The following is a 25,982-nucleotide window of genomic DNA, read 5'->3' on the forward strand; positions in this document are numbered from 1 at the left end:
TATTAATTTCTTCAGAAAAAAGAAAGTTTCCTTATAATAGAAATAAGAACATATACATATATAACAATAATATGTATATAATATATTATATCCTCATCATATACTTTTTTTACATTATTAAAATAAATTTAATAACATAATATTAAATTCAAATATAATTGCAATGCTTAACAATTTTTAAAAAGTGCACAAAATGCCAAAATAATATTTTTTTTCTGATGATTATAATTTATAATTGCATTTTAGTAAAAAAAAAAAAAAAAAAAAAAAAAAAAAATAGAAATTAAATATAATAAGAAAAAATATTTCATTAAAATTATATAAATAAATAAGATATATTTAATAAAGTAGATATATTTACTTTAATCATAACATTAATGATAATTAATAATAATTATATGAATAATAACGATGCAGATTATAATAATGAATTTCAATGTGACAACAGTATTGGCAGGTTGATATAGATTTTTCTTGTGCAATAGAAAATATGAGTTAAATGCACAGAAGAATAATCATAAATAGAAAAGAAATATGAAAAAGAAAGAAAAAGAAAAAATTGAAGTTAATAGAAAATGATTGTGAAAAGAAAAAACGAAGAGATTTAACTGTATCTGATTAGCAATTGATAATCAAATCTAAATGAAATTTTACAAACATAAAGTTAAAGTTAGAGAAATAGAATAAAAACTATTGAAGAAATAAAAATAAAAAAAATTTGTGTGGATTTAATTACCAAATCCTGAATTACAAAAAATCCTTTAAAAATGGCATAAATTTAGTGACAATTTTATAGTCACACATACCATAATATGTATTCAAGACCATTATCTTTTGAAAGTGATATTTATGATTCATTTAATAATTTGGTTTTAAAAATATTGAAATTTTTGAAATTCTATTTATTATTTGAAGCAATAAAAAAAGCTGATATTAGAAAAAAAAAATCTGATTAAAATATACCGGAATTAAAAATTGTCTGCAAATGATTGTGAAATTCTGACGATATTTCAAGTGATGAAATCGTCAAGATAAAAATGCTCACTCAAAATAAATCTGATATTTCAGATTAATTGATTGATAATACGATTTTTGAATAATGATCTGATAGAAATGATCATTGGTGTCGTGTGCAATTGAAATACGTTTAAATACAGAGATAGATATGCTGACAATATAAACTTCTTTCATGAAGGCATAGGGTAAGATCACTTATTCTATTCTTTGTTCATTAAACAATAGTATCTTAATCTCAATTCAATTTTTTTTTAATTATTTTATTTTAGTTTAGTTTTATATTTAAATTTTTTTATTTATTTTAAATTTAATAATTTAATAATTAGATTTGTATGATTATAATTTCAATATCTTACAAACTATAATGAAATCTTTTTATCTTATTATTATTTAATATTTATTCTTAATTGTAAATACAAATTCTTTTTCTATATTTATTTAGATTAAAGTTTAAAAATTTTTTTGTCACAAAAAAATTTTTAATTTTAATTCACGTTCGTTGAAACTTTAATTTTATAAATATTTAAAATATTTAAAATAAATATTTTATAAAATACTAAAAATATTAAATTTTTTCTTAGAAGGCATTATGTGGAAGTTAATTTTCATCAGTTTGGTCGGCTTAGCGATAGCCGAGAAGATAAAATATGATAATTACAAGGTATTTCGTATCGCACCTCAGACAAAAGAACAATTTGAAATTGTGCGCAATTTGGAAGATGTTTCTGATGCGGTATGTAAGATATTTATTTTACATAATATCAGTATTCTTATTTTTTATTATATATAAAATGAAAACTTATATTAATATTCGATAAAAATGTTTTTCTTCTTTTCATTATTATATAATAAAAAAAAATATTTTTTTTGTTATTAATTTATTTCTTATTTTAATAATGAATGTCTAATATTATTTACTTTAAATATTTGAAATACCTAACAAAACAAGTTCCCACAATTTTAAAAGCAAATTATAGTAACATAATTAATGTAATAAATTTTCATAATTATAGTTCTCTTTCTGGAAAGAACCAAATAGTATTGAAGGTACTGCAGATATAATGGTTGCTCCTCATAAGATACCAGAGTTTTATGATATGATGATGAAATTGAATATTCCTTATGATATCTATGTCAACAATGTTCAGGATTTAATTGATAGTGAAATGTCACCGATTCAACCACTAGTTGCATTTAACTTCGCCCAATATCATACTCTCGAGGAGATCTATGCTTATTTAGATAGTTTGGCCAAAGCCAATCCTGGCAAAGTCGAAATAGTTGTTGGTGGAAAAACATATGAAGGTCGTCAGATTAAAGGCGTGAAACTTAATTTCGGCACAAATAAACCTGGAATCTTCTTAGAGGGTGGAATTCATGCTAGGGAATGGATCACTCCCGCTACTCTTCTTTACATAACGAATGAACTATTACATAGTAATAACGCTGATGTCCGAGCACTTGCTGAATCTCATAATTGGTACATCTTTCCTACTATTAATCCTGATGGATATGTATATACTCACACTACGGTAAATAACTTAATACTAAATTTTATATTCTAAAAATTAATAAATTCAATAAATTAAAAATTTAAAAAATTTTAATAGTAAAGTGAAAATGTCAGAATTTCAATAAATGTATTATCGATAATATTAATGAAATAATATATAGAATTAATTCTTTAAAACAAAGAATAATTTAAGTTTTAATAAAATATTCAAAAAATAAGATAAATATAATTATAATTCTAATGGAAAATAAAATAAATATTATTCTAAATGTTACTTACTAATATTGATTATAGAACAAAATAAATTATTAATTTATAAAAATATTAAAAATTTTGAAATTTTGATGATAAATTAAAAATATAAGATAAAAATTATTAAATTTTTAAATTTTAAAAGAAAGCTTTATAACAAATTTAATAATTTTTAAATTTAATAATTACAAATTTAGTAAAATTTATTTCTCTTTATTAATTTTATTATTATAAATATATATAAATATATATAGTAATTATAAATATTATAATAATATAATAAAATTAAATATTATATTATATATTATATTATATATGATGTTATATTATATATAAAATTGATATATATTTATATTATATTTATATTATTTGTTTAAAATTTATTTATATTCATTTTGTATTATTTTGTTTATTATTTTAATAAATTATATTTCAGAATCGTTTATGGAGAAAAACTCGTAAACCATATGGTCTTTTATGCTATGGAAGTGATCCTAACAGGAATTGGGGATATAAATGGATGTGTAAGTTTCTAATATAATATTTTATATAACGTTTTCATAATTTTTATAGAAATCATATTCTTATTTTTAGCTGGTGGTGCTAGCACCAATCCATGTTCAGAAACTTATGCTGGAAGTTCTGCATTTTCTGATGTAGAAACAAAAAGCTTATCCGAATTCATTTCATCTATTTCGAATAAATTTTCTGCTTACGTTGCTTTCCATAGTTATTCTCAACTTCTAATGTTTCCCTATGGTCACACTAAAGATCATTTGGAAAATTATAATGATGAAGTAAGTAATTAATTTGTAAAATTTGTTATTTAATTATGTTAAAAAGATTAAATTTTCTATGCAATTTTCTATATATATGTAATATAAACACAAACAAATTTTATACAAAATAATAATATATTTACATTATTTTTCTTTTTAAAAATTACATTTAATTATTTTTTAAATCATAAATTTTATATTTATATTTTATATAATATTATTAAATATATTATATGATATATATAAATAATAATTAGTATAATCGATAATGAATTTTTTATTTCTTTATCAATATATTTATGTCAATTCATTATATTTCGTACAAATACAGAGAAATAATTAACTTGGTACATTTTTAGCTTGCAATCGGTAAAAAGGCTATTCAAGCTCTTGCAAAACGTTATGGAACTCAATACCAAACCGGAAATATCGCTGAAACTATTTGTAAGTATATGTTTTGTTTATTAAAATGCAATAAAAAATTTATTTTATTTTGTTTTGTTTTATTATAAAATAATTTTATCATTTTAATTTTATATTGTAATAATGAATATATATATATTGTAATATTGTATAAATGAATCAATTTAATTTGAAATGAAAGATAATTTTCTTTTAGTAAGATTAATCTAAAATTTATCTTTCAAATCAATACAAAATGAATCATTAAAGTGATCGTTTAATAACTTATCTTGATTTAATTCTATATTTAACTTTATTTTCAGATATTGCAAGCGGAAGTTCAGTGGATTGGGTGAAAGGAACTTTTCACAAATCAATTACTTACACTTATGAACTAAGAGATACTGGTCGCTATGGTTTCTTGCTTCCAGCTGATCAAATTATCCCTACTAGTCAAGAAACCTTGGATTCCCTGATTGCCATGTTTAAGGAAGCGAAAGCTCGAGGTTACAAATAAATACGATTACATAATTAAAAAATATATTAAAACAATATTATTTGTTTCATTAAAATTACAATAAATTAATATAATAAATTAGTATAATAATTTTTGTTAACTTTTTTTTAAAATATTTATATCATTGTTTTTATACTGTTTACAATGTCGTATTTTAGCTACAATGTCGGTATTTTTATATATTGCCATATTTATGTCATTGTCACGAATCAATAAAAATTTTTTTTTAATTATACAATATTAAACAATTAAAATGAAAAAATGAGAAAAATATTCTAGAAAGAGTGAAACATTACATTTCTGTCACGCTCTGTTTTTGTCTTATTTTATCTAATGTTTATAATTTAATAAATAAGTATTTTAAGTACTTTTCCAAAAAATGTACACTTTCGATTTACAATTTAGAAGAAACGAAATGAAACATTTGGATTTTAAATTTAAAATTTTAATTTCAAATTTTTATTAGTTTTCGAAATATTAATAAAAAAATACTTCTAATAGAATATATTGAATTTTGTCTACACATATATAATTATATATAATATACATATAATATCTTTGGAATAGCAATCATAATTGAGTGTCTAATAGCCAATGATAACTTGACTATTTACTACATGTTAACATAATGACTTTTCTAACCGATCGCTTACTGGTAACAGACAAAATATAATCAAACAAATTATTTTTGCCACGCTTATAGTTTGGAATATCTACTACAGTGTATTGAAACATTTTTGAAATTAAAATGTGAAAAAGTTAGCATTGATGACTATTTACAAAAACCGGAAAGAAATATATCTTGACTAATTCAGAAACTTTGAAAATAGATATTATTTAACAGATTTATTTTAAATTTTATATTTTTATTTATCTACACAAAAATAGTTATAAAAATTTTCATACATTTTGTTAAGGAAATTCTTCCAAGAAAAATTTATGTGTGTATATGGCATGAGTCATATATAAAATAATTTATTTTTTGTTAACTCCATTTCTGGAACTATGGTATACATAATAAAAATAATTATTACAAAGTTCGTTGTTAACAAGTTCGATTATAAGACGATCCATATGCTAATGAAGGTTTACATTATCACTAAAGATAAGATTACAAGTTCGGGAGAGTTCTAAGTGCAAAAGATTTTTGAAGATTAAAGAATTTTAAAAATTCTGAAGATTAGAGAGTTCTAAAAGTTCTCGCGGTTAAAGAGATCTAAAAGAATTCTAACGATTCAAAAGTTCTAAAAGTTCTGAAGTTCAAAAATTCTCCCAAAATAGTATCTCTAAAGCCTCATCTTGTGAGATTGCAGATCTTGTCATTTCAAACTTCAAACTCCAATTACGCCGAATTATTTTCGTTTATTAAATATAAGCGAAGGATCGTCCAAATTTTTTTCCTAAAAACAGCATTATTCTCGCAGCATCACCCTGTATCATCTATTCAAAATTTTTTTTTATAAATAGAAAATCTTTTTAAATGAAATTGAATTTCAAGTTTGTATCGTTTTTTTTTGTGTTTCATATAGAATTTTATTTAGAATTATTTTTTCTACAAGATAGCATGAATATTTTACATTTTGCTCTATCTCGTATTATGAAATTATATATATATATAAAATACACTAATACAGAAATTTCAAGCATTAATTAATGAAAGCAATAATAAAAAAATATTCATACATAATTCATTATGATCTATACTATATTCATATGTATATATTATATATATTATATTCAATGTTTTATATAAAATAGAATTATTATTAATTTTATTTGATATTATTAATTGCATATTTATATAAAATATATGAAAATTTCTGTAATTATATATTTCTTTATTTTTCTTATATTAAAATAAGAAATTATAACATTATTTAAAATATGACGCCATTATAAATAAATTATAAATAAAATTTATGTTATACTTAGATATATTAATATAGGTATTATAATATAAATATAGATAAATTATATTATATTATCTTATATATAACTAACAAAGATATTTATATTAATATTTATTTAAATTAATATATTTTATGTCACAATAATCGTTTAATCGGAATAATCACAATAAAATTATTAATTAATATTAATTAATTAATTAATACTTTCATAATTGATAGTTAACTCTTTCGCCATCGCTCTCAATTTTTTTCTTGAAATTTTTCCCGAAGGAGTATGTGGTAAACTTGATAAAAATTTTATACCACCACGTAGTTTATAGATATCCATCATATTATTAGCAACCATTTTCGACAATTCTTCTTCAGAAACCTATAAATTAGATAATATATTTTATTTATAATATACATATCATATATATCAATAGACATATCATTTGTAGAAATTCTATGTTTAATTCTGTCCGAATTTTATGTTTAATTTTATATTATTATTAATTTATATTTTATTGTTTAATTATTATTTTATAGAGTCATATCATATTGAGATTTTTTATATTCCTTTAATACATGTACAAGTTCATGGCATTTAGAATAGATATTTGCTAAATAAAAAGAAATAAATTCTAATAAACATTAGAAAATAATTTATTTGTACAAATCTATATTAATTTACTTGTGTAATTATTTGTATAATTTATATTTATTTGTATCAATTTTATAATTAAAATTGAAAAAAGGAACAACATAATCCGTTGTTTCTTATATTGTACATTAATTTTCAAAACAAATGAGTTATTTGCGACACAAAAAAATATTTATGTCTTTGAAAATATTTTAATCCATATTTATTAAAACTTATTTTCCTTATTTTATTTCTATAGTTTTTAAGCATTCTAGTATAAGGAATAGTTGAATATATTTCAGTTCAATTGATAAAACAATTGTAATTTTGTCAATTTATTTTAAATTTATTTTAAATTTAAAATTAAATATTTTATACACAAAATTTATAATCATCTTATTGCTTCATAATATGAATTCATTTTCCAATTCAAGATAATAATAGATTCTTTATTGTTATATATTATGATATATTTATTTTATTATTTTTAATAAAAATTCAGTATTGCTATATTTAGAAAACTGGATACAATATATATCATGTTTTGCATAATATATACAATTGTCACAGTCGAAAAACTAACAAAGAAATTATTAATAAAAAATAATAATAATTTTTTTGAATATTATTTTTTTTTAAATCTATTTTATATGTTAATTCTATTTAAAATTTTAATATTTTATTTATAAAAACAATAAGATAATTGCATTGATCTGTATTCTACATAATTTTATTCATAATATTTTCTGGTATTTCTTATTATTTATTATGTTTTTTTAATCATTATAATATAATATTTATTATGTTTTCATAAGCAAAAAATATTTATAGAAAAATGAATATTTAAAATGATTTCTAAAATAAAATATTAAAAAATATTTATTGTTTTTTTTCTTTTTAAAAAAGTGAGACATATTATATAGTTTTTCTATTCATTTTTTTATTTTCTATATTTATTATTTCTATATTTATTATAATTCTATATTTATTATTTAATTTTCAATAATAATATATCATTTATTATTTTTCTTATTCTAAAATGCCGAAAAATTATAATATAGAAATAATTTTAAAATCACTTTTTTTTGTTGATTAAAAACACAAAAAAAAAACAAATAAAAACACAAAAAAAAACAAATACAATTGATATATACTATTGAAACATTTTTAAATTCTTAGTAATATATTCAAAATATGATTTTAGAGATAAGAAATCTATAAAAGAGATTTTTACTAAAAATTACTTAAGTTTAAAAATCAGAGATTTGATTTTCAAAAATTCAAAATATATAGTAAAGCATTTTTTCATAATTAAAATTATTTTCATATATAAAAGATAAAATTATTTATTTTTAATTTTGTTTACTCTTCTCTTTGCTTAAAAATGTAAATAATATATTATTAATAACTAATAATTAATTTATTAATTATATAACCAATAATTAATATATATTTATTAATATTTATTAACTATTAATAAATTAATAATAAGAAAATGAATTATTTTAATAGTATTAATATCATATTTACATACTTCTTTATTAGGTATTTTACTGATAAAAGCAACGGGAAGTTCATCATAAATAGGATGAGGTATGCCAACTACTCCCACTTCTAAAACTGCAGGATGTGATTGTAAGAGAGTTTCTATTTTATTCGGTGATATTTGATATCCTTTGTATTTAATAATTTCCTTTAATCTATCTACAATAAAAACTTCTCCGTTTTCATTATAATAAGCTAAATCACCAGAATGTAACCATCCTAGAAATAAAACATTATTATTAATAACAATAATAAATTAATTAATTTTATTTATTTTATATTATTTTTGTTTATTATTTATTAATTTTCAAATAAAATTAGAACTGAACTGTTTAATATCCGTAATTGTTTAATATTTAAAGATGATAAAGAAAATTTACATAGAAATATAATTTATATATAGAATACCATTTTTATCAAATATATCCTTAGTAGCTTCAAGATTTTTGTGGTATCCTGTCATCATCGTCCACGTTTTTGCACACAGTTCGCCAGTTTGATTCGGACCAAGCGTTTTTCCTGTTTCGGTATCTATAATTTTTATCTGACAATTTGAAATCACAATGCCACAAGAACCACTTGATGTAGCACTTGATGATTGTATGGTAATTATACCACCTAACTCTGTCATACCTGAAATAATTTGTATATTAAAATATTAACATTTTAGTTATTCTTTTCTGCACATATAAATTATTCATAATATTTATGTTTTTGTAGTTTTTTCAATAGTTTCTTTTTTAATTCACCATATGCCTGCATAATCATAGTATTTGGTAAATATTTTTTTATTATATCTTGAGTTTCTCGATTCAATGCAGATCCACCAATAATGGCAAATTTTAAATTAGAAATATCATAATCATGCAAACAATCATATCGTACAAATCGATTTGCCATGCTAGTACTTAACATTATCCAATCAATCTGAAAAATAATCGATAAAATAAAAAAATAATTACAGAAAAATATTAGAAAAACCACGATCTTATATAAAATTTTGCAAGAAATAAATATATATATTCATAAATAATTTATATTTGTTGAAAAATAATACACTTACTTATATCTCGAAAACAAAAGGAAATTAAGAAAATCAAAATAAAAATAAAAATACAATTTATTAACTTTAGAATTGTACGTTAATTTTTATTTAAATTTTTATTTAAATTTCTCCAAAATATATGATTTTTCGTGATTGATAGATCTTTCATAGATAGATCTTTCGGAGTTGATTTGTTTAATTTTACATTTGAGTTCAAGATGATAAAGAAAAATAATTCAAATTTATTTAACTAAATTTACCAAAATATTCTATGTATAAAATATTTTAGTCTAATGTGTATTAATTTCTATACAAAGTAAAAAAAGTGTTTTAAATGTGTCCAGTTATTTCTAAAAATATTATTATATTCTAGCAAATGTTAAAGATGTTTTAAGCAAGTGTAAATGTTTTTAAAGCGAATGTCGAAGAAGTTTTAAACAAATCTAAGAATAAATGTCGATACAAAAATCTAGATTTCTAATATGACTTTAAAATGTGAATGTCTAAAAATTATAAAAATAAACGAATTGTTTAAATAAAAAATAAATGTGATTCTAATATTAAAATATTGATGCAATTTTGATTATTTTTTTCATGCAATATAGCATTAATTTAGATTTTTTTCCTATTCAAAATTGCAAAGAAGTAAAAAAATGAGGCATAAGAGGATGGATTCATTCCTTAAAAGATAAATAATCCCTGTAAGTGATGTAAATTCCTTTTCCTCCTGCTCTTATTCCTCCTTTTTCTCTTTCTCCTCCTCCCATTGCACAATCTAGGATTAGTTATGAATAAACCGCCGCAGACAACGGATTTTCTAGGTCAAGTCCAAGCATCTGAATAATTAGAGATTATCAAGAATAATTAGAGTTCACGATCATTTTAAATAGTTTTGTAATAACATATTATTCATTTATAAATCAAAGAATTTTTTAATTTTTTGTAGATGCTTAAGATAGAATCTCTAAATCAAATTAAAGCTAAAAATTATATTTGATAATTATATTATAAAGTTCTTTTGCTTGGCATATTATTGATAGCATGACAAGTGTAAAACAGATATGAAACTGGTTCAATTTAAATTTTTTTTTTAATTTAAAACAAATCGAATCTTTGGCGAATTATTATATGTATAATCAATAATTTGTATCTTTATTCATTGTACTATTCACAAAAAAAAAGATAAAATAAATAAAATAATATTTTATACATTTGTAAGGAAAAACTTTTGATGACATATGAGAATGATTTTCCTACATTCTTTTATTTCGATATTATATGCAAATATTACTTTTCAATCAATTATTAATTTTATATGTATATATTTCGCGACAAAACTATAACAGCTTATGATTTTCAATGTTTTTTGAGATAATGCAATGTATCTAAATTATACATACACTTATATAAACTATTCACACTAATAATAAGAAAGCCAATTACAATTTACATTTTCTTTTTATAAATTTGACTTGTTTATATGAAAAATGAGTATATTAAAACAATAAAAAATTCAATAAAAATTTAAAAATAATAAAAAAAAAATAAAAAGTTAAAAAAAAATCAATAAAATAATTTTTTATATATTTTCATATGTTGAATAAATGATTTTGAAAATTGCCTATCACTTTAGATTTAAGAAATAAATAGAATAAGAAATATCGATTTTTTAGAATTTCATTGAAATCAATATTGTTATAAGTTATAAACAATTAAAAATAATAAAAATAGCCTATAATCTAAAGATTTTTATATCTTTATACTTGTTATTTTTTTCTTATTATTATCTTATTTTCTTATATATTAATCGATTTTAATGAAATTTATAGCAAATATATAATTGATATAAGTTTATAATTTTTTCATTAAATATTCAAATTAAAAAAATTGAAAAAAATATCCTTCAGTCTTTTTATTTTTCTTCACGATTTCAATAAATTGCAATTTTAAATATTTCTACTTTTCGAAAAAATTTAAAGCTATCAAAAATAATTTAGATATATATTATTTTTATTTAAAGATAATATATTATATTAATTTAAAGATAAAAAAATATTTATATCAGACCTATGATAAGTAAAAAAGTTTAAGAGTTTAATGAAAAATTAAAAAATTTTAAGTTTTAAATTAAAGTTGATAATGATTGAATTTAGTTGATTGATAAAATTTAAATTTTTTTATGGTATTCATTAAATGGAAAAAATTTTTCTGTAAATAAAACTTCTTCTAAGACTTTAAAATTAATTTTAAAAAATTTCTACAAGAAAAGAGATATGTATTGAAGAAAAACATTTATAATGTTGATGAAACAGGATTAATAAATGAAACGTTATCATAAAAAAATTTTAATTTCCTGCTGTGAGAAATCGATTCCACTAAAAAGTAAGATCGTGTTATTGTATTTGGTTATACAAATATCATCAATTACCAATACTAATAATTGGCAAAAATAAGAATCCTCGATGTTTCAAAATACTAATAAAATACTTAACAAGTGTTCTACTTAGTAATTATCTACAAATAATTAATCTAATGTTTAGATAGACATGCTATTTTCGTTGAATAATATGAAGAGTTCTTCATAGCAGGAATTAAAAACAGACAATAAAAATATATATATATTGCAATTATAATGCCAGTATTATCTATTAAAATAGAGTTTTCTCCCTATGTTCATTTTTATATGTATGATTTATATATGATTATATATATATAAAATGAAGTTAAAATTATGTATTTTTCACATTTCTTACAATTAATGAATCAGGAAGTAATCAAATATTTCAAAGGAATATATAGAAAAAATTTACTACGATAATTAATGTTATTTTTTTATTGAATGATAATATGAATAAAAAAACTAAATAAAATTTCACGAAAAGTTAAACTTAAATTTTATAAAAATTAAATTGTAAGTAAATGCTTGGATGTTAGAAATGCAATCTTAAAGAAGTATGAAAGAAGTTTTTAATATATAAAAATCAAAAGAGTGTGAAAAAATCAGAAACAACAAGAAATAATAAAGAAAAGTGACATGAAAGAAATATTTTTGTTTCGAATATATATAAAATTATTCTAATTTTAATTAATAACATTGGAAAGGTTTAGCTATAAGTATAGTGCTATTAATCTTTTTTTACATTTATTATTTTTTTTTCGTTTTTGTCTTTTAATTGAATCATAAACTGGTTGTATTAAAAGAAACAATGACATTTGAAAAGAACAATATAATAAAAGAAAATAATATTAATTTCATTTCATTAATTATTATTTCTTCAAATATTAAAATTACAATAAAGTTGATTTATTTCAATATTGATTATTTCACATAAACATTATGCTATCAATATATATATATATATATTTTTTTTTTTTTAAATAAATTTTTGAATCAATCGAAAATGATTTTTTTTTTATTATTATTATTTTTTTTTTTTTTAGATATAACATACTGATATGCTAATTTTCTAACTTGAATAGTAATTAATTCATTTAATTATTACATTTACAATTTAATACATTTTTGTCGAAATTTTTAAATAATTTGAAAAACAATATTTTTTATGTATATTAAATATTTTTCCATTACCAATATTTAGTTAATAAATAAATAAAATAGTTTCTAAATTAATTTATTTTATATTTATATATAATATTTAATCAATTAAATATTAATAAATATCATTTAGCTATATTAAACAATTTTATAATTGATTTTATAATTGATTATTTGAATTTTTTTTCTGTATTATTTCATTTATTTCTTGTATTTTATTTGTATATTATTATTTTTTAATATAATATTATAAATTGAAAAAAATATCAAAATTACAATATAGTGAAGAAAAATATTCTAAAAAAAGAATTTAATACACATAAATGCATATTTAAAATCGAAATAAAATTTTGAAAAGAACAATTATGAAAATGATGTCTTTTATAACTATTCAACTTATTATATCATTATTTATATAATAAAAAATATAATAATATTATTTATATTATTTAATTATATTATATAATATATATATTATATTATTTATATTATATAAAATATTATTTATATAATACAAAATTATATAATATATTTATATATTATAATATTATATATAATAATAAATTATTATTTATATCTTAAGTAAATATCTATTTATTAAAAAAATTAGTTATTAATAATATCTTGTAAAATGTTTTGAGAAATTAGTAGAAATTTTATTTTATCAAAAAAATTCAATTGCATAATATGATAACAATTTAAAATTGAATGCAAATGTATATGCACGAATATTGTTATAAAATAAAACGATGATTATTCCGAGTAAATTTTTCATCTTTAAAAAATTTACAATATCTTTTTTGATTACATATAATATCATCACTTAAATAAATTTTTTGATTCAAATTAATTATTTCGGGAATTTTTTTGAATCGTTGAAGTAAAAAATTATGGTTATTATTATTCACGGTTTTTAAAATAAACAGAAAAAATAATTAAAAATAATTAAAAATAATTAAAAATAAATAAAATAAATCATATCGATTTTCCATGAAAACATATAATCGTTGATAGATTTTTCATAAATCGTTGACATTTAGATATCTCTATAATTTCTAATATTTGTAAATTTTATTTTTATGAGTTCAACTATTATTAATTTTGAGATTTAGTTGATTTATTTTTCAAATTACTGCCGGATACAATCATATCACGATAGCATTTAATTTGACACATTTCTATTTTGCAAACTGAGAATATTATTTTATAGTTTTAACATTGATTTTTAATCATATTCTTGTTGATAGATATTGTTTATATTATGCGAATTACAGTGAATTTGAAACTGTGTTCATTCAAATAATAATAAATTTATGAAATTATCTTTTAAACTGATCAATTGGAAAGTTTACAAATTCTTAATAATTTAAAAATAAATAATAAATAAAAATTCACAATTAAATATATATTTTTCTATTTCATAATTATTTATTTCTTTTGTAGAATTTTTTCTAATTATGTTAATGATAATAATTATATAACATCTTAGTCATACTTATGTAGCATCTAAAAAAAGATAAAAATTAAACATGAAAAAATAAGATTATTAATTTATAGAGAAAAAGTGAAAATAAAAATTACTAATAAGTTGTTGTAAAGTTTAAGATATTAAAAGAAGCGATACGGAATTTGAAGAAAAATTCCAATTTTTATGTTAATAAAACCATAAAGTTTTTGCAAAATGTTAATTAATTTGTTAATAAATGTAATTTTAGAATTCTTTCCTTTCTTCATCCTTTTTCCTTTCTTCATTTTTGAGATATTCTGTATATGTAAAATACATTGCATTGGTTTGTTTTAAAAAAATTTTAAAGTATGCTATCATTTTGTTCGATAGTAGAAATTATATTACATACATGAATATTTATTTTAATCTTAACATTTTTTAAATTTCTTTTACTATCTAATTAAAAATATATGTATATATATAGTTCGCTAATATATATATTATGTATTTGTATTATAAAATAAATTAATATAAATTAAATTAATAAAAGTTCTCAATAAATACCTTATATTTTTCAATTATTTCGCAAGCAATCTTTTCATTGAATTCTGGTGCACTTATTTTCTTGATATGAAAATAAATACTTTTGAGGTTAAGAAACGATCCACTGATCCAGTATAAAGGAGTAAACCACAATTGTGTTTGAATATTATAAGGAAAACCTTCCCTTATTTCCATAATATTCAAAATTGACTTGTGTGAAAGTTCTACACCTTTAGGCATACCCGTTGTTCCAGATGAAAACATGATCAAACCAGTATGTGAGGGATCATCGATATCAGTGCATTGAAAATTAGCTACAGCTGATTTATCATGATATTTCAATGTCTCCGTAAAAGATGTTGTGTCAGGATAATAGCCAAAACACACCAGTTTTGTATCATGAAGTTCGATTTTTGCCGCTTCCATTGCAATTTCCGCTGATCCCTCATTCACGAAAATTATTTTCGGTTGAGATAATGTTATAAAATGTCGTGCCATATCTAATAATAAAATTGTATTTTATTTATTATAAAACCATATAATTAAAATCTTTTGTAATTGAAATATATTGAATATATATAATTATATATTATAATTAATATATTATATTAATATATTATATATAATATATTATATATTAATTAATATAATATTAAATATATTATATATTATATATTATAAAATGCGATTATTAAATTAATATATAATTTTTTTTTATTTGCCTTTATTGCCTTTATGAGCCTTGTTATATTTTAATTTTTTCTAATAATATTTTAATTGCTTTTAAATCAGATAATTTGCATTTATATTTATATAAATTGCATATAAATCAAGCCAAGCTATATATAATTACATTATTTTACGATGCAAATATTTTTACATAAATTATCCTAAAGACGATATCGTATTTAATGATCGTAAATAAATAATGATTGAAATTCAAAATTAAATTGAAACAATTTAAAAATTCTATGAGATATATATCCCGAAAATAATGCCGAATCACATATTTCTAAAAATATAAGTAAACGATTTTTTAATTGTTTTAATTTAATTAAATTAAATTTCTTTCCGAAGATCGAAAATTTTAATTCGTTATAATTAATTCGTGATAATTTCGAATTATAATTTTAAATGTAGCTTTTTTTTTTATACAATTTAATGCTTTTTCCAATTTTGTAATTTGACGATTGTATTTGAAAAACATGCATTTGATTAACATGAAATTTAAAGGAATTAAGAGGAAAGAGAAGTGAATATAAAATTTATAATAAGCGATGGATCTAAATTTGAATTTTAATCGAATAAATGGAGACAATAATAATATATATGGAAAAAAAACAAATATATCTCAATATATCTCGGCAAAAAAAATTGTTAACGGTGATTGATTTTTTTTGATATTATTAAGAAAAGAATATTTTTAATGCAATTTTAGCTTCAAATCTTTATTAATTTTCGAAATATTAATAAAAATCTTTTGGTATAATACATTAAATTTTATCTATATGTGCACATTACCATATGCGTCAATTGTGACCGTTTATCTATTATTTCTATAAACACATAGCGGATAGCATTCAAAATGTATAATGAGTAGATCAATCAAAAATCTATTTCCTTAGAAATTATGATTAATTTAAAATGTCTTAAATTCAATGTCATTTAAACATTTTATAGATTCGAAAGATTGAAATTATAATGATGGAACTGACAATGAATATCAGCAATATTTTCTATCTATCATTGTAATTATAATCTATAAGAAATTCTCATCATAATCTATATGAAAATAGATTTTTAACCGATCTATTTATTATATATATTTTGAATATATATGCTATTTTTTATAGCATTATATAATTACGATATATTTATAGAATAAAAAAATGATCACACTATGCTAATATACATTGCAAGATTATGCACATATAGAAAAAATTTAATGTATGTAAATATAATAATTATAATAAAATTATATAAAAATTATAATAAAAATAATATAATAAATTATAATATTTTAATTATAAAATTTTTTATTAATATTTCGAAAACTATAACAAGATTTGAAGTTAAAATTTTATTCAGACCTTCTTTCTTCTTTTCTTTTCATCTCAAATTTTTAATTTGTTTAGAATGAATATCGTATTTTACTCAAATTTGACATTTATTCAATTGGAAATCTTTAGTTAAAAAAAGTACGTAGTTTGAAAGTCATAAAGAAATTTTTATATTGTGATAAATTACATTCAAACAATAATCTATGTTTTCATTATTCAATGTTAAATTGAAAGAATTTAAAAATTTATAATTTGTATTTATTATTCTACATATGTACCGTATAAATCAGTTGTCAACTAAACGGTACATGGACAAAAAAATTAAGTTTCTAGTTCTAATAATTCCTTCCATATATATATAGGCTCATATATATATAAAAATAAAATTTTTATATTTGCAGAAAATATATGAAACCGCAATGTAAATTAAAAATTTGATGACATGATGTTTTCAAACTGCGATACTTTTCTTAAATATATAATTATAATTTCTTATTACATGAATTGTGAGGATAATTTGAAATTAAATGTATAGCGAAAAAGTTTAAAAGTTTAAGCAAGCTTTTTGTAGTATATAAAATTTTTTTTGTAGTATATAAATGAGAAAATTTTTGCTTTTTTATCTTAAAGAGTGGATAAAAGAGAAACAGATTCTGAAACAAATATTGTGTTAATAATTGATATTTTGAATTTACGTTTATTTTTTGCATTCCAATGATTCTTTTACTTTATTTCTTTATTCTATTTTGATGTTTCTTTTCAGCGATTTATTTGTAGATGTGATAGATTTAGTTAATAATGAAAATGTGATATGTGATTCGAAAGCAATGTAACTAATTTGATTTGTCAATAACTTACAATTTCAATATTATGGATATATTGTATTCATTACATATTTGATATTAAAAAGAAATATTAATAATCTTTCGACTGATCTTAAGTTATGGAAACCAGTTATTTTTAAAATATTTCTTATCATTATTTGCACTTGATATCAATAATTAGTTAATAATTTTGATGACTTGTAAAAAAAATTCAACATCCTTGATATAAAAATTTTTATAAGCTTGGAACATATTATTAAGAAGATCATATTAAGTACTTTTTATAGTATATATAATCAATAAATGAAATTTTATTTAATATAAGTTTTATTTAATATAATATTTAATATTTTCTACATTGGATTAGTCTGTTTAGATTTGTTTTAGATTTATTAGATCTGATTTAGATTTATTTAGAAATCAATGTAAGATCAACATATTTATAATGTTTATGTTGTAATAAAAATATATATATTTTTTCATGATAAAACACATACATCAATTAACATTACTATTGACTTTTTTAATTATTTGGATCATTCTTTTATGATTTTTCTTATGTTTCTTATGTGTATAATTCAATAACATTTTTTAAATTTATTAAAACTCACGAAAAGATAAATAGATATTTAACAAGTTATTTTTATATATTTGTTCATCGTATATAAATAATATTATTAAATATAATAATATAAAAATATAAAAAAGGCAATTGTAAATTAAATAATTTTGCTATTTTAAATGTCTTTTATGACTAAAAATTTACCAATGTTCATCAGATGATCCCATGGATTGACAATGGCACCTAAATAGAGTGTAGCAAGAAAAGGAATTATACAATCGCGATGATTATGAGTACAGATTGCGACAATGTCGCCTTTTCTCACTCCATGTTTCTGCATCCAAAGTCCACATTTTATTGTTCGATCGCATATATCGGAAAAATTATCTTCAATTCCTGAAATCGCGTCAACCTAAAAAATTCAATTACTTGAATAATTGGTTGGAAAAATCAAAATCAAAAAACTATTCCTAAATATAGAATCTTTAGATTTAAATATGACTTTTCAATTTTATTTTATATTTCTAGTGATATTATAAAAAAACTACCTCGTCTTTGATTTTGATAATTTTTAAATGTATTATATGTATTATAAAAAATTTTAAATTTCTTTTATATATAATAAATTCTATAATTAATTTTAGTTTTTGAGTTATTTGTAAGAAAATTACTAAAAATATTATAATTTCGTCCAATATATGTAAACAAATGATAATATATATTAACATGTGAAGATGAATTTTTTTCTGCAAAAATCTCGAAAATTCAATTGCTGATTATATATATGAGATAAAATTGTTCGGAATATTGCTATCTAGTAGTTCGGATATATTATGATATATGATATATTTTGTTTTTTTTTTTAATGTATTCACAAATTATCAAAGAAATATATAAAATAAAATTCAATAATATATTTTTTCTTTAATAAGAAATATTCATTACAATTCTCAAAAAAAAAAAAAATAGAAATTAATAAATAAAAATATCAATTAATTCTTTAATTTTGAACAATTAAAATTTTCAATAAACGGATTAAAAGAGAATGAGATTATTGTTACATTGTTATCGCATTTTGTTCCTGTTAACTAAAATTTTTTATAATTCAATAAATAATAATAAATAAGTCTCAACTAATATTTTTGTATACCAACTTTTGTGTTTGTTTGAATCATAGATTATATAATATATAGATAATATATTATATAATAATTATAAATATATATATAATAATATAATAATATAATAATATACATATAAAAAAGTACAAAAGAAGATCCCCAACCTAAAAATTTTAAAAATTATGAAACTTTAAGGATATATAATTATATATACGCAATTTTATTTTAATTGTTCAAAACTATCTTAAGAGAGTAATCAATCTTTGAAAATTCGATTATTTTTTGATTTTACATTATAATTCGTAAAATATAAAAAATACAGAAAAAATTTTTAGACAAAGTTGTTTGTTTCTTATAAGTACAATAATATAGTAAAACATTTATTAATTGTTTATATAATTAAAAGAAATTATAAATAAAACATTAATAATTTTTTTAAAATTTGTTTCCCAATATAAAGTTTTAATCAGTAACTTAGATAATAACGCTATAGATTTAAAAAATAAATAATTATTATATTTATAGATATAGTTATTGAATTTCTTTGTTCTCGAACAATTGTAGAACTTTGGATCTTATTTTACATTTAATGCGACATATTGTTATATATAATTACAAATATATATGATACATTAATATATTATCAATTTATTATGTAGAGAAAAACATGGATATGAAAATACATAACAAAATATATGTATTTGTTTTCTTAATTATTATTAATATTAACAATAAATATATTTTGATATATTTTGATATTATAATAATGACAAGATATAAAAATGATTTATATACTATATATATAAATCTTGCAAATATAATTCGTTTATTGATAATTACATTCAAAATTGTGGATAACAATAATAACAACAAGATATCTATTAATAAGAAAGAAATGAAATTATATATTATAAAAAATATGTTTGTTAGAAAAATCAAAAAGATTTCATTTTCAATGAAAATTGATATTACATTTTTAAAATCATTTAAACTATATTCTGTATATTAATTTTTATTTAGAATTTATATATATATAATATATGATTTATATATATCCATTAACATTCATAAATGTATATATATTCATTTCGATCATAGAATATTTATGTAGCAATCTCCATATTTAGAAAGTTAAATAAAAACTATTTAATAATTGATTAACAAGTGTTTATCTATCGAATGTAAGATCTTGGAATATTTTATTATTGGATTGGACTAATCATTATTCATTTACATTATAAAAGTATATCATCTAATCAATAATATAATCAATAATCAAAAATATTTACATATTATTTGCACAATTTATTTTGTTTAATCATAATACTGAAAAAAACTATATAAATGATATATGTATAACTGTTTAATATATATGGCTTCCGCATATAGAAGAATTTTATACAGAAATTTTAACTTACACATATAGAACAATATCATTAAATTACAGTCTCTCATAATAATTAACTTTTATCACCAAGATTTACTTAAGCATGAATAGAAGTTGTTATATATAACGAATCAAAAAATTTTGAAAATCTAAGAGAGTTTATTTTTTCGCAACAAGATTTCGTACGATTACCTCATTCATATAGAACTATCATATATGGTGCAATACATATTTACAATATTTTTTTGAAGAATTTCATCATAAAGAGTAATTAATAGTATTATTCATATTACTTGTATGTTTTCAAAAATGTTATTTATCCATTCTTTATTGAATTCCTTTATTATTTGATATTATAAAAAATTAAATTATAAAAAAATGACTACATTAAAAATAAAAAAAATTATATCTATAACTATTTTCTTTTTTTTCCCCATTTGATTGATTCAATGTTTAATAAAAAACAGAAATATATAATAAATTTTCCTACTTTTTTTGAAAATTCATACTATAGAATTGCTATCTTTTATTAAAAATAGCATCAAACATTATTTACAACACTAGATATGACTACAACCAACAAAATAATAAAAACAACAAATGAAGAAAAATATTAAATATTGGCTGTTTCATTCTCAAAACATAAATAAAACAAAAAGTTTTTAAAATTCCTCTTAAAAAAATTATAATAGGAGATTATAATATTTAAATATTGAGGATTAAAAAAAAACAACCAAAAATAAAACGTTATTGTACATCATAAATTCATTGTTGTTCTTAATATCCGTGAAAAACACCTAATTTCATAGATTTTGCTATTATCAAAGAAATAAATAGAACATATCAAATTCGGAGCAGAGCTATCAGAAATCTAGATTGGTACAGATTTAAAAATATAATATCAACAAAAAACTAAATTGTGATATCTCATTAAAAAAATCAGAATATATCGAAAATATAATATATTATTTAACACAAATAATCCAAAATTTTAAAAAGCAGCTTAGTTATCTATCTCTATTAAGCAGTACTTATTCTAGTTTATTATATCCGAATTATATATTATAAAAAATAAAATTAAAAAAAAAACAAAATTGCAATGGCAGAAAAATAAATAATAAAAAATAAAAAACAACTGAATGCAATAAAGCAAGAAAAAAAAATTCTATAGAAACATCACAATAAAAAATTTAGTCAATATTTTTCAAATTTAATAAAACAAAAATACAAATTTCTCATTATGAAAATCTTAAAAAGAATAAAAAATACTAATACTAGTACTAAGAAAACGAAAGAGTTCTTAGACAAGGATTTCCTTGAAACAAATCTCAATTTTTTTTTGAACATCAAACTTTCCAACCAAATATCATAATAATAGGGCAATTACAATTATAATAACAATAATATTCCATTAGTAATGGAAGACAAAACAGCATAATAACATAAAAATTATCATAATTATAAAAATATTATAAATATTATAAAAATAAAATGATTGGTTTCAATTTTCAATGAAAACTAAGATTTCGATTTAAATAAAGCAACAAAATAATTAAAGAATTCTCAGAAAATCAAATTAAAATTATTATAATATTCAATGCTATTTTTAGAATCTAATATTTTTCAAATACATGGAAATTACTCGAAATAATAATGTTATCTAAGTCAAATAAAAACATATATAAATTTTCTTTATATAAACCGATTTCTCTCCTACCAATATTATTTAAATTATTAGAAAAAATACTCTGAATTAAAATTATAAGATAACCAATAGCTAATATCGAATCATCAGTTCGGTTTTAGAAACTGAATGAAATACGCTACAATTGATCAAGCCCATAACATAATTAATTACGATTATTCTGAAAATGAAAGTACTGTACATATTTTAAACATAAAAAAAGTATTCGATAAGATTTGGCACGAAGGTTTACTAATATAAAATAAGAATTTCCGAACACAATTTACTAGTTATTAAAATTTTATTATAACAATAGAATATATATTGCTTAAAAATAAAAGATTCTTACTCAGATTTACAATACTGGATTAAGAAAGTATATTAGATCCAAGATTTTATATTTTATATAGAATTAGATATTATAACAAACATGTATAACATATACATTTGCGGTCGAAGTGCAATAAACGTAACTCATGAGAATTCATATGAAACAATTTTACAAAATCACATAAGTCTACTGGCTGATAGAGCGGAGAATCAAAGTTAATTACAACAAATGCAATCGTATTATTTTCATCTTCCATAGAAGAAATATTCCAGAAATCACTTTATATAACAATGAAATATAAATAAAAGTAATTAAATACTTCGGATTTCGTTTAAATGTAAAATTAATTTGAAAACAACATAAATAATTAAATACAATAAATTAGAATTCTAAAAAAAGACACACACTAATTAATCAATTGTTATTCGAAAGTAAATCTAGAAAATTAATTAATTTAACTTATAAAGTCATTTGAACATATGATTCAATTTAGGATACATAAAAAATAAAGATTTATAAATTTACAAATATTTATTGTAAAAGAGAAAATATAGTAACTATGCAAGAAGTAAGTGAAAATAAAAACCATCCAAACCAAATTAATTAATATTTGATATAATGATAAGAATATTATAATTATAAGAAAATTGCAAAACAAACATTTGCAGGATCTATAAAAATAGATATAAAATAGTGATTATAAAAGCAAAAATTATAAATACTCTGAAACTATTCCATTGGAAATAGCATCTACATGTTTCCCCAACTTCTTCGAATCTACAAAATGCAAAAATAAAATAAAATATAAAATATAAAATAATCGACCGAAATTATAGATATCAAAAAATGATATTGATTCATTTGTAATTTTAGTTAGAAGAATTCGCGGAGTATCTAAACTTTGATTTGAGACATTAAGTTCATATTCCATAACCAAGTAAATTTTTTAGTTCGTTATACATTTTATTTGCTATCATAATACGTTTATATTAACAGATGATATTAACAATGATAATCAAGCTTACGCAAAAATATAGCAAATATTTCAAAAACTAAGACCAAATAAACATGCAAGAAAAAAAGTTGTTTAAATTATTGATTTTTACCATATATTCAAAAATTATAGAAATTATAGAAATTCTATTTTGAATAATTATTCTAATTTTTAATAATATATTATATATAAAAATTGTAAACAAATAATTATTTTAATAATTAAATTTATTTTTTAATTTATCTTTTATAATATTTTTTATATTAAATATTTTTTTGTATTATATTTAACATTATATGATGTTATATTTGATGTTATATATGATGCTCTTATTAAATGAATCTCTCAAGCATCACTAATATTGGCGTTCTAAATATCTTTGTTAAATTTTTTACATTCAATTTCAAGTATGTTATTCTAAATATACAATCAAATTAAATATTGCTTTTGGATATTTTTTAAATCGTTAAATATGAATTGTTTATACTATATATATATTAAAAGAAAAAATAATATTGCTAATATTAATTAATTACATTTAGTTACATTCGAACGATAGAGAAAAATTATGCTAAATAATTGGATAAAGATTAATATATTCGTGAAATATTAGAAAAATTTTAAAGGACCGATTCTAAAAATGAAAATAAATAATGAAAATAAATATAAAAATTGATATACAAAAAAAGCTTTTTGAGATTTATTTATTACGATTTTAAGCAATAAAGTTGCATTAGATGAGATGGAAATAGAATGCAATAGATAGCAATAACAGGAAAACTCTTATTTTCTTTTCGTTTTATTCTATCTAATGCAAATTTCAATTTCTTATAATTTAATACAAACTTTAATAAACATTTTTGTATAATATTTTTTTATTTAATTTAATTTTTAGAATTGATCTTCCAAAAATATTCTATAAATATATTAATATCTTGTATAAAATAAATTCAAAACCAAAAATATATCTACCTGCCAAACAAAGTTTGGTTTGCTTTTAAAAGTGTCGAATATTAATTTCCCTACGCTAGTATATCCATTATCACTCGACATTATTCTTCCTTTCAGCACGTTGTTTTCGATTGTAAATTTTAATTCTGTCTAATGAAAAATATAATGTAATCATAATATAATATAATCAAATTATAATAATGTATACTGAAAAAAAAAATCAAAAATACTTGTGAATTATATATTCTTTATGTCTTACATTATCGTCTTTTTTTTCATCGATGCACATATTGATGATTGTTATAAACCACACTAAAAAATCAGAAAAAGTTAATTTTGATTTATCGAACAAAGTACTATTTGATATTTATCAAACGACTGCAAGGAAAATTTTGCAGAGATTTTTGTTTTGTATGTCGCTTTTATGTTCTCCCTCTTCCTATTCGATATGTATGCTATGACTTGCAATCTTGCAATCTTTTATAATGAAATTTTTTGTTAATAATATTAATGATTTATATTAAATAATAAATAATTTGAATCACATATTACATTTTATTTTTATTTTTTATATATTTTATATATAAAACATTTCTTACAATTTTTTAAACTTTAATATTTTAGCGATATGAATTTATTTTCAAAATATTAATTAATAATTAATATTATAAATATTACTTTTTTAATTTTAAAAATTAATAAAATATTTTACATTATATGAAATAATTTTATTAATACATATTTTGAATCATATATAAGAGTATGCATATATGATTATTACTGAATATATATAAAAATGTAAATGATACTTAAGATAGTTAAATAGATAATATTTATCAATTTAATTGTTATATAACTCTCGAAAATTATTTTCAAAAACATGTGACAAATAGATATCGCGTTGAAACTACTGTTTAGTT

At 19.1% G+C, this 25,982-nt stretch overlaps 2 protein-coding genes across 4 annotated transcripts; one reads left to right on the forward strand and one right to left on the reverse strand.

Annotated features, from left to right (window-relative positions):
* The first annotated feature begins 1,200 nt into the window (after window positions 1–1,200).
* LOC100871659 (zinc carboxypeptidase) lies at window positions 1,201–4,570 on the forward strand. 2 transcript variants are annotated; one of them, XM_086902963.1, is made up of 7 exons: window positions 1,201–1,426; window positions 1,599–1,750; window positions 2,031–2,549; window positions 3,219–3,306; window positions 3,377–3,579; window positions 3,921–4,005; window positions 4,287–4,570. In XM_086902963.1, the coding sequence occupies exons 2-7, from the start codon at window positions 1,607–1,609 to the stop codon at window positions 4,478–4,480; spliced, it is 1,233 nt and encodes a 410-aa protein (XP_086759089.1). In that variant the 5' UTR covers window positions 1,201–1,426; window positions 1,599–1,606; the 3' UTR covers window positions 4,481–4,570. The 2 variants fall into 2 exon arrangements, with proteins under 2 accessions (XP_086759089.1, XP_086759091.1); XM_086902965.1 differs by having other exon boundaries at window positions 1,205–1,285.
* Window positions 4,571–6,484: 1,914 nt separating this feature from the next.
* Window positions 6,485–25,481, reverse strand: LOC100865677 (luciferin 4-monooxygenase). 2 transcript variants are annotated; one of them, XM_003695278.4, is made up of 8 exons: window positions 25,322–25,481; window positions 25,084–25,212; window positions 18,799–19,006; window positions 15,170–15,648; window positions 9,307–9,484; window positions 8,966–9,190; window positions 8,547–8,776; window positions 6,485–6,760 (listed from the first exon to the last, which is right to left on the reverse strand). In XM_003695278.4, the coding sequence occupies exons 1-8, from the start codon at window positions 25,349–25,351 to the stop codon at window positions 6,584–6,586; spliced, it is 1,656 nt and encodes a 551-aa protein (XP_003695326.3). In that variant the 5' UTR covers window positions 25,352–25,481; the 3' UTR covers window positions 6,485–6,583. The 2 variants fall into 2 exon arrangements, with proteins under 2 accessions (XP_003695326.3, XP_031773404.2); XM_031917544.2 differs by having other exon boundaries at window positions 25,084–25,208; window positions 25,322–25,460.
* Between the last annotated feature and the right edge of the window lie 501 nt (window positions 25,482–25,982).

The sequence above is a fragment of the Apis florea genome, unplaced genomic scaffold (genome assembly GCF_048593485.1).
Source record: "Apis florea isolate Af1SG1 unplaced genomic scaffold, ASM4859348v1 contig_2274_pilon, whole genome shotgun sequence".
Classification (NCBI taxonomy): Eukaryota; Metazoa; Arthropoda; class Insecta; order Hymenoptera; family Apidae; genus Apis; species Apis florea.